The following is an 11,580-nucleotide window of genomic DNA, read 5'->3' on the forward strand; positions in this document are numbered from 1 at the left end:
TAATTCTCGTTCTTTGAATGTGCCTTGGCGTTTTAAGGCGGCGTGGAATAGGATTTTAAAGATGTTAGATGATTTCTCGCTGCAGGTTTCTCACATCTTTAGAGAAGGAAACAAGGCGGCCGATTTAATGGCTAACCAACAACGTTCGGAAGGGTGGTGGCCGCACGAGATTGAGGAGATTAGGGCTGCGGTTCGTCTTGACATGGCTTCGCATAGCCATCTGCGTCAGAAACGGTAGTTGGGGCTGATGGGTGGCTGTTTGGTTCTAACCGCCCGTTTAGTTTTTTTTTCGTGGGGTGAGAGCCGGGATAGTTTGGGGACGATGGTTAGGCCGGAGTTCCGGAAACTTTCCCTTCCGCTCTTCCCTACTTTCGTTTTGTGTTTAGACGAATAATCTTTTTCCTTTTCACGGTTTTTCCCACTGGGTTTTCAGTGAAAATGTTTTAATGAGGTTCGGCCCTTAGTCTGCTCCTTCTGTGCTTTCAAGGGTTTTTTTTTAGGTTTTTTCTTTTCTTTTCTTTTATAAAATCATCATTTAATAATAATCTGGTATCCACGTCATTTTTTCGGTTGTTGGTTGGTTGACCATATGCAATTCCAGAAGAAAAAGAAAGGTTATGTATTATGAGGCGAATTTTAAAGGTGATGTGCAATTTCAGAAAATGAGGAAATGTAATGTATTTAGGGGCAATTATCCATTAGTTTTAAAAGCTTGTGACGTGCAACATGCTTTTAAAATTATATATGAGATAAACTGATATAATCATTTGGTAATTGGTAGATTACTCTTGTTGGCTCATCCCATTTGTTTGGACTAAAAACATCTTTGAATTGACCGGTTGGCATCAATTTGACCGGTTCAAGTTTTTATGTTTAATTTGAATAAACTATTTTATACTAATTTGTAGTAATATGGTTTTCAAAAATTTATCATTCATGTTCTTTCGAAGTAATATAGGCATCAACCCCTATTAAAAAAACCCACCCTATGCATTCATTAGGCCAGTCCAATTTACAGGAAAAACCGAACTTCCCATCTAGATTAACTTAAAAATTGAATACAGATATTTGGTATATATACATATGAATTTAACCCCTTATCTTTGTACAGAAAAAATCCATGTTGCCCATATTCTATTATTTGAGTCAATCACGCCTTTAATGTTTCATTTTCTGGATCTCATTCCACCTCCTTTAAGTTTGCCATGTAATCATTAGACGTGTTGCAAGCCACGTGTAATAAAAACAAATGCTAGAAATATTTTGAAATTAACATGAGATGGCTAACAGATAATTGAGAAAAATGACCTCTACAATTTTACTAGAAAACCCCATTAGTGGGATCCTAACTCATGACCTTTCAATCATAAATACACATATTTGACCGCTCAAATTTAATGCTATCGGGAGTATATATATGATTTTTTTTTTTTTTTGAGAACCTGGGAGTATTTATATGATTATAAGATGTATAATTGAGTATTTTTATTTTAAAGAAGGTATTTATTTTATATAATTGATAAAATGTTTGATTGAGTATTTGTATCATTCATACTAAAATTGTTTCAATTTATACTTTCAATGAGATATGAATCAAAAATATTAACTCAAATAATAGAAGTTATCAAGAGCCTTGGTGGTATACCTCAAGGTTAATCCTCCAAAATAAATTCTTCAATTCCATCTTTTAGTGGGATATGAATCAAATAAAATCAACTTAAATAATAGAAATAATTAAGGACTTTCAGATATCCAAAAGGTTCAATTCATCAAAATAAATAAGAGGTTAATTAATCTGATTATTTTTATCTATCAAAATTAATCTTCCAAAGTAAATACCCGTTTATTAAAGTTGATCCTGAGATGCAGGATGTGCCTAGCTAGTGCAATCTCAATTTTCATGTGATTTGTGGAATATTGTGTATGGTAACATGTTCGCACAAACAACATTTTTGAGTTTCTTCTCATCATAAGAATAGGATAGTTGATGAATTAATTAAGTTGATTATGAGTCATTCAAATTTTAAATTGACGAAAGTTTCGTTCAAATTCATTTAGTGAAACTAGTCAACTAAATGAATAAACTAGAAGTCTAGAACTCGACAATAACAAGCTCGTTAAGCGAACTGGCTTGAGAATATCATATAATTAATATGGTATAAATTTATAATAAGGATATTTATTGTAAAATATTTAAATTTTTAATAAATTCTTATTTTTCTCATGATCTTTTAATTAAAAAAAACACTATCTTTTAATTTTTTCTGATTTTTTTTCATGGTATCAAATACACCCAAATAAAAGCTGAGTTGAACGCCTGAATTTTCAGCATGGCATGAATTAATCATCGGCGAACTCAAACGATGTCGTTCTCAATTGTATGAAACGATGTCGATTTCTGATGAACTAACGTCTGAAGATCTTAAAAAAAAGTGATTTAACTTTCATCTTCAGTAATTTAGAGCTCCCAATCGAGATAGCCATGTTCATGGACAACAATTAACGCTCTTCCTCGAATTTTCGAATGGCACCTGAAATTCAGCAACAAATTTGCAAGCACGAGATACTTGCGCTCATCCAGACTTCACATACCTATAAGAACTCAGAGTGAAGATATTCTTATTGTCGACACATAGCGTATATTTTGATTCTTTTTTTTTTTGTTCTTTCTATATTTTAATTCATGATTTTTGATTTCATGCAGTGAGACGATTGCGTTTTTATGATTCTATCACTAACCCAACCAATATTCACAGATAGAGAAAGAACCGCAACAATTAAGAGTTAGTTTTTTTAATACCTGAGCATGAGAGAGGGAATGTTTAGGGGTTTTAACTTAGGTTATTTCATAGTAAGAAATGGATTTTCAATTCATAGGAAACGAAGTCGTTTCTTTGAAAGCTTGTACAACGAGTTTCATTTGTAATCCACAATGAATCCACAATGACGACACGTTAACATTATTATGCCACCTTAACTTTAAGTTCATCGGAAAGGGTTGTCGTGGGAAAAAATATCTAAAGATGATGTAATTTTTTCAAAATTAAAAGATTGTGGGAAAAATCAAAATTTATTGAAAGTTCGTGTTTTTTACGGGAAATATAAAATATATATATATATATATAGGGTGTGGTTCTAGAGAGAACTACATTATTTGTGAGAACGGGAGAACCATCAAATCTAATGCATCCACTGTAAAAATTAATGCATTCGTTGTTAAAATTAATGCACTAAAAAAATTTAAAAAAAATGCTCCCTTCAGGATTCGAACCAGGATCTGCATTCCTCCAACAAGATGATGCATCCACCGTAGATCTTGATGATCGAATGGCTGAAAATGGTTCTCCGGTCTTCTTTTATTTATGGTTCTTTCTTGAACCTCTCCCTATATATATATATATATATATATATATATATATATATATAGGGGGCGGTTATTCAATAAACCACCCTTATTTTAAGAATTACGAACCAGCAAAAATGCATGAATTTTATGTATAACACGCATGAATAAACTGTATAAAGGCATGAATTGCGAAAAATAATTTTTTGCTACCTTTGGGATTCGAACTCAGGACCATGAATTTATCCAACAAGGTGATGAATCAACCGTAGATCTTGATGATCTAAGGGCTGAAAATGGTTCCTAATTTATATTTTAAGAAGCGTTCTTATTTTAGCCTTCCCCTATATATATATATATATATATATATATATATATATATATATATATATATATATATACTTCAACTAATTGTAAGCATACTACATAATTAATTGTATTTGTTATAAGAAAATGATGCATTTAATTAAAAAAAATTATTGTGCTTTTCTAAATAACTAATTTATGATTAACATTATTCCAACATAAATTTAGAAATCATGTTTAAGTTGGAATAAGCTCATGACTTTCAAAACGTTGGATAAGAAAAATTCAAGCTTGAAAGTCAAATTTAGACTTAAATTATAATATAAAATAATTACAATAAGAAAAGGAAGTAGAAGAGAAGCTAGAGTCGCGTTTTATGCAAAAAAAATTAAGGAGGAAATTAGTATGTAGAGCATATATAATGATATAGACAGAAACATTAATACTAATGGGGTAATAGGAGTGGCCGGCTAGTAGAGATGCACATAATGTAAGTGTTTTGAGGTGTCACCAACATGCATGTCTCCTAACCTCCCGGTCAGCCACAAGGGCCCCACCTCATGTGCCTATTTAATCATTCCCCCAATAATTTTCACATTTTCCTTAATTAACACACCCCAATTATATTCTGCATTCCATTATTTCCCTTAAATATTTCAATTCCAAATGTAGTCGTTTACAAATTACAATGCCACATGTGTACGTACCCTATATATAATGTACCCAATAATTTTCACATTTTCCTTAATGATTATTTAATATCCATGGTACGTACCCTATATGTATAAGAGATCATGGAGATCCAAACCAAACCTTATGTGTAAATGCAATGCAGACCTTTAATTTTGTGAGTGTGAGTATATACGAGAATGCTGACAACAAATTAATTAAGCTCGATCGGTTTAGTTACTGAGTATATTGAAATATTTGGTGAATCTATGGAATTAAATGTAGTATGCAGCTGTGCTGTATTTGTATGAGCAGCATTAGATGTGGCACCCACAAAACGTAGGCTTAAGGGGATGAATCAGTTTGCTGGCTTCTCAATCATGTATATTAAATTTGTGCTCACATGCATGATATATCACATCATACATTTGCCATGGAAACCTCGCGAATTAGCCTCCAAAAACACCTCTATCTGCACAGCTCTCTTCTTCGCGTAGAATTTAATGAAATCTACCTCTTTCCATTTTCAACCACACATACCAAAATCACTAACTTGAAATATTCATCATATCGTCAAGAAACCCATACATGTACATTTATGATCGAGTGAATGTATCTTGTATGTCTGCATATGAATCGAACTAACCACAAATTAACAAGGGGGGAAACGGAGATCAAGAAAGAAATGAATTTTAATTTGGTTATTATAATAATCCTAGTTGCATTAGAAGTCGAGGACAAAGCATGATGGTTTTATTGAATCCTAAGACCTTTTTTGCATTTGTTTTTGTGGTTCATGCATAGATTCTTTCCTGTAATGCAAGTATGGTGACTTGGTCGGAAAGAAGAGATTATTAAAAGATTCGCGATCTTTGTCACGTATCTCGAAAAAAATAAGGTCATGCACTCAAAAATAAATAAAGTATGGTACGGCCAGTACTTCACTTCTGTACAAATGAAAATGATACTCCTACTAATTAAAATGGCAGTAAAAAATAGATGAACGCAACAGAATGAATGGCCAAGAATCATGCCCAAGACGTATGCATATGATCAATCAAAAAATATGTAAAATACCCTAAACACGCAAATTAGGTTGCTCAATTTCAACTCGAGTGCATATTTATCCATTAAATACTCATAAACCCATCCACCAGTCCTAGAGAGAGAAAGCCCTTGAGTTTTTTACAATATCTCATCAACTTTTTTTTATTGAAAGGACAATATCTCAAATGCGATGAGGATTAATATAAGTGGATATTGCACTATGCCCGAGAAGCTTATCTCTCCCATCCCTCTTCGTATCTTATCTATATTTTCCTTGTTCAACAGGTGGGTCTACCTTTGAAAGATTACACACACGCACAAGAAATATAGAAAGGGGGTTTATTTGGTGGTAACTCTGTTTCTTAAATAGGATTTAAATATTTATCTAAATCATGCAGTGCATGTTCGTACAATTTCGTATATATGGAGATGAATACTAAAATAAACAAGAGAAAGGTACAGCAGAGCAACCTGCACTATAAGTGCACTTTTTAAAATCACAGTCACACTTAACTTGCCTCTTAGCTGCACACACACATATGTCAAAAACATTGAATGCTCCAAAACCTTGGCTCTTTTTCTTTTCCCACTCTTATATATAAACTTCCATCACTCCCACAAAACCTCACCATCCCTCTCTCTCTCTCTCTCTCTCTTTCATCATACACAAAAAGATGAACATGATGAAAGGGAAATTCCTGAAAACATGTATGAAGAAGTGGCGAAGAATGGGGAGAAGCGTGATGCCTTGTGAGGCGTGTTGGTCGTGGTCGTTGTGGGCGTTGGTGCACGAGGAGAAGATCGTGCCGAGTGACGTCCCAAAGGGGCACTTGGTAGTGTATGTAGGAGAGTGTGACAAGAGATTCGTGATCAAAGTTAGCTTGCTCAAGAACCCGCTGTTTCAGGCATTGCTGGATCAAGCTCGGGAAGTCTATGATTTCAATGCTGATTCAAAACTTCGCATCCCCTGCGACGAAAACATCTTCCTCACTGTTGTTCAATGCGCCAAATCTCCACCAGATCGACGACTGCCAATCTGCCTATGACACCTATATCATCATTTCATTCATTAATGTTATTTAACTCCCAATTTAGGACTACTCACCACCAATATGTATATTCATTATTCTCATGTACTAAATATAATCTAGACTACTCCTCTGTTTCAGTTATTTGTATCACCTGATGCTTAAACCTTAGTTCGTGGGGATATATATCTCTAGATTGTCGAATTGATAGATTTCAAAGCAAGGTATCAAGTGGTCAACATTTTTTTCTAACTACCATACAAACATATCTATAATGTTTACTTGAAATTTGTCAACATCAGCATACAGCACTTTGCCTCATAATCATTTCAAAGGAGCACCCAGTTTAATGAGCAGATGAATCGTACTCGATACTCCAAGTAAGTAAACATACTAGCAGCTCTTGAGTTGGAACTGAGATATACTCCTTTCGTCACGCAAAGCTTGAGCAATTTGTTTTCGGCACGGGTTTTTAAGGAGTTAGTATTTTGTATGTTAAGTGTGACACGTGAAAAAGTGAAAATATGAATAAAATGAAAAACTTTTGTCATATAAGGGAAGTGCTCAAGCTTCGCGGGACAACCCGAAAATGAATACTGCTCAAGCTTCGCGAGACAGAGGAAGCATATAGCATAAGCAAATGACGTGGATAGAAAAACCACATCTTTGAAGCAGCGTTAAATACATTTAGAAGGTAAATCTCATAAGTCATATCTCATACTGATGCAAGATTAACTTATATATAACTGAAGTCATTTCTGAATTCTATAATAGCTAAACTAAAGTGTTAAATCTGCAAAATACGAAACTTCATAAAGAGTCCTTAGCTTTGGGTGAACAGGGTCAGTTTTAAATAGTATACCATGAATTAATATGGCTATGAAAATCCAAGACATTGTTTAGTTAGGACAGGCTGGTCGTTGTATTACCTTACAAACATTGCTAAGAACCGCAAAACTCAACTGTCTAATCAACATATCAACAATTTGTTTTCCCAACAAACTTCCAATACTCCGAGCTACCAACCTCCAAAATTCAAACAAAATATAATCATTTTCTCTTCTTTTTTTTTTACTAAAATATCTAATAACATGGAATCTTCTAAATATATATTTCTCTTTTTTTTCTTTGACTTGCTAAATATGTATTTCTTTAGATCTAATAACGCAGAATCATCTAAAGTTCTTATGACACGATCATATTTATAACCAAATTAAAATCCCTTGTAAATATTGGGCATGTGGTGGAGCACTGAGACGAGTACATGCATTAAAATAAGTTGAGAACAACGATAAAAAGTTCACCCAAGAATGAGGATATATATGCAGGAAAAGGAAATAAGCTCTCATTTGAAATCAGGCTTCTCTGGGTAAGTGCAGCCGGATCTCTGGATAATGACATTTGCTGCATAACATCCAGCTTTTACACAATCTTCAATTGGTTTATTTAGAACCAATTGGGACAAAAATCCACCAACAAACGCATCCCCTAAAAAATAAAAACCAAAAACGAAAACAACAAGGGAATAAATACTTTGCTCAATGTTATGTTGCACAGAGTTGCCATGGACACTTTATTTGTTTTTTTCATGTAGAAATTGATAGTAAATATAGATCAAAAGTAACACAGATTCACACACCTGCACCATTGGTGTCAACAAGTTGTTCTTTCGGCAACAAAGTTACAGGGAAGAGCTTCACCTTCCCATCTTCTGCAATCACTACTGGATCAGCACCTTGTGTAATAACAGTGATTCTTTTGTGTGCCCCAGATGCCTTAGGCCACTGAGAAATTTTCAATGCTATTTCTTCAACATCTTCAGTCTGTCCCTCAAGAAAAGAAACCAGTAAGTCTATAATAAACAAATAAATGCAGGTTATCAGGTTATACTAAAAACATTTACCTCCCACCCATGAACTTTAGAGAAAGTTCTTGCTTCTGTTTCATTTCCAAAAAGATAGTCAATGTACCTAAAATCAAACAATAATGTTCGCTATGAATGTCTAATTTTCAATCTTCTAGGTGATATGAAGAACCAAGTAACCAGCCTTACGGGAATACTCTCTCTTGTACATCCTTAAAGAACTCACATATAAATGGAGCAGAAAGGTTCATCATGAAAACCTACATGAGACAAATTTATAGGAAAACATGGTGTCTCATCCAATCTTTAATACAACATCAAATATACAAGAAACTGACAGTCAAGTTTCCAACCTTGTTTTTCGAAGCTGCATGCTCACCAACAAGCATAATAGACTCTGGTGAGACAGTGAGGAAAAATCCAGCTATGTAGTAGAATTTGGCCTTTTCCACTGCCAAAAGAAAATTAAGCATGGTTAATTGCGTAATATGGGCCAAGCACTACCTTATATGTAACAATACCCAATGCCCAATTTTCTGGTTTCTTCAAATGATCAGTTTTATAGCAGTTTGCAGCTGACAAATTGGCAACAAGTGACCTGCAATATGTAATATTATTATATGATTAGTCCAACTAAAGCAAGGATATATATAAAAGGAGTATGTATCAAAGAATACTTGCAATGGCAAAAAGTGAAACCAAGATGTTAAACAAAGATACAATTTCAACAAGAAAGACAACGACGATTCATTGGCTTCAAATTTTGAAATTCCAAGGAACTCTTTTCTTCAGTGAACTGCCAATCATTTGAGTGATTAAACTTACTTGCCAGTAGTATAATCAAAGGTTGTCTATCATGATAGTACTTTAGAAGGTTGTGATATCATAAAAAACAAACAAGATGTCATTCTCAGGCCCTTCTTGAAAATAACTTATATTACATTCATTTGAATTATTAAGTAAAAGTATTACAATAGAACCAAAGCAAAAAATATTAAAACTCCTATTTTACTTATCATACAATGATCATTGCAGCCTAGTTAGTTTTATAGCTTACTAATCACACCCAAATAAACAAAATTAAAAATAGATATACTCTAACAAGCATACACATAGTACAATCTAATGAAAGCTAGAAAATTACACAGTTGTATTCATCAGTTAAAATTCGTGATGTAGTGGTGACCAATCATAGAAAGAATACAAACAACTTAAATCAAAATTAGTTGTTTATGAGACTGACCGTTCGTGACCCATCACACATACAGCACAAGTACCAGTAGGAGATTCATCTTCATAATAGCAAATCTAATCCAACAGAAGAAATATCAGATGATTCAGCAGCAAGGGGTAAGAGATTAGAAGAGATCAATTCGAACAGTAATGAGCAAACAAATGGAAGTTATGCAATCTTAAAAATATAATGTCATGAAAAAAATGCTCGCGGATTTTTCTCTACAATAAAAATAATTTTGATGTGAATATTTTATATAAAAAAGATGATAAATGTACATAAAAGAGCAAAGGCTAAGAGTTTGGCTAACATTAACACCAGATTGTAATGCTTTTTTCTTCATTTCCTCCCCAAATTTGTCCTTTCCAATCGATCCTATGTAAGCAGTTGCACCAGGAATTTGAAGCATCCACTAAAAATGACATGTCAAACATAATTAGTTGGTGAAACATGATTTTTCCACTCGCAATAAGATTAACAATCTACAAACAAGAAACATTAGTACTTGTGCCACTCTGATTGAATTTTGGGTAGCTCCTGCATTGGATAAAGAAAGAAAGCTTGTCACAAAATGTTGATACTACAAAAGTCTAAAGTCACATTGAGACCTATGTGGTCATGTTAGTTTCATTTACCCCAATAACCAATTTCCTTCTCCATAAAAGAAATTAGTTTTTGTGATTGGATTTTTTATTGTAACAAATAGAATAATTTAGTTTACGAGAATTTTTTCACTTGCCGATTCTATGTCAAGTGTGAGTGTAGTATTATATATAACTATTTAAGTTTGCATGATAGTTATTTTGACAAATAATACAACCGTTCTAAGCAATATACAAAAAAAAAAAACCTGCAGTTTCTAAAGAAGGAACTTGCAATAAAGAAATGAAACCAAAAGAAGAGAAATGAGCGAATCAATTACCTCCAGCAATGTACTCGACTTTATACTTTGATATCATCTCATCATACCTGAAAAATGCAGTGAGCAATTGTTAGTTAGGTTCCTAACGATATGAAGTCATTTTGCATCTACAATGACCTCTCATATTAGCAAGTTTACCAATATCTACAGTATTATAAGTACGTCGCAAAAGTGTAATTGTTGAAGCAAAAATCATTGAAATACTTACATAGTCAAGTGCTTCTCCTCCGCCAGAATTGCATCATTTGACTTAAGATTATATCTGTCGTGCAAAATCAAAATTAGCTTCGGGGCATAACAAAGCATCGCAGAATTATGGATGAAAATTAAGATCTACAAACACAAGCTGAAACACATGCAATTAACCAAAATAAAAAGAATAAAAGGAAGAAATCACGCAGACACACACAAAACAACAACTCTACTGATGCAATCTTTCATATAAAGAAAACTCTCACTTTAAAAAAATAAAACAAAAACGGCCTAAACTCAGCATAATTGTTAGAGATCTAAGAGAAATAAAGGCAAAGACAAGATAATGGAAAATACAAAACTAAGGAATTCAAGCTGATACACGATATGTATGTATTACTTGTCTAGGAATCCTTGATCCACCACAGCAGAGATATCCAGAAGCGGATTGCCCATTCCCAGAAGGATTCCTTCGTACTCCATTTAAACTCTCCACAAGGAAAGAGATCAATCGAACGTAAATTTTCAGAAATCTGAAAATGAAGGGACTCAACGAGCGAAGTAGGCGTGTAGCGGTGCGTGACTGAGGCGTATATAATGTGTGTTTGTTTGATGTAAATCCTCTTTCTCTCTCGCTATATATATACTAGTCTAATTTCACATGCCAAATAAAAATAAATAAATAAATAAAATACACTACTCTGGCGCACCTGTGGTGCAAGTAGATGGTGGTGGGAGGCTCGGCTCGATCGACGCTGGTTGGTACTTTTGAGCTGTAGGTGAGTTGTAAATTACTCAATATCGGAGGTTTCTGCATTTTACGTGTTGTACCAGGCGCATGACGTATTGTACGTGGGTTGATGGATTGATGAAAAATTTAATTTTACACTTTGTGTACGCGCTACTGCTGACGGAAGGTACAAATACTACATTAGTTTTGCTTAAGAAAAAACAAAATATATATATATCTGATAT

General features: G+C 33.7%; 2 protein-coding genes across 2 annotated transcripts; one reads left to right on the forward strand and one right to left on the reverse strand.

The window, feature by feature from the left end:
* The first annotated feature begins 5,810 nt into the window (after nt 1–5,810).
* Nucleotides 5,811–6,597, forward strand: LOC130997765 (auxin-induced protein 15A-like). Its single transcript, XM_057923195.1, has one exon. It carries the CDS (start codon nt 6,040–6,042, stop codon nt 6,409–6,411), a length of 372 nt encoding a protein of 123 aa, XP_057779178.1. The 5' UTR covers nt 5,811–6,039; the 3' UTR covers nt 6,412–6,597.
* Nucleotides 6,598–7,570: 973 nt separating this feature from the next.
* On the reverse strand, nt 7,571–11,230 carry LOC130997764 (adenosine kinase 2-like). The gene is made up of 11 exons (XM_057923194.1): nt 11,006–11,230; nt 10,622–10,675; nt 10,414–10,460; nt 9,802–10,028; nt 9,501–9,565; nt 8,779–8,855; nt 8,611–8,708; nt 8,447–8,517; nt 8,297–8,363; nt 8,033–8,216; nt 7,571–7,881 (listed from the first exon to the last, which is right to left on the reverse strand). Exons 4-11 carry the CDS (start codon nt 9,898–9,900, stop codon nt 7,739–7,741), a joined length of 804 nt encoding a protein of 267 aa, XP_057779177.1. The 5' UTR covers nt 9,901–10,028; nt 10,414–10,460; nt 10,622–10,675; nt 11,006–11,230; the 3' UTR covers nt 7,571–7,738.
* Between the last annotated feature and the right edge of the window lie 350 nt (nt 11,231–11,580).

The sequence above is a fragment of the Salvia miltiorrhiza genome, chromosome 8 (genome assembly GCF_028751815.1).
Source record: "Salvia miltiorrhiza cultivar Shanhuang (shh) chromosome 8, IMPLAD_Smil_shh, whole genome shotgun sequence".
In the NCBI taxonomy this organism is placed as follows: Eukaryota; Viridiplantae; Streptophyta; class Magnoliopsida; order Lamiales; family Lamiaceae; genus Salvia; species Salvia miltiorrhiza.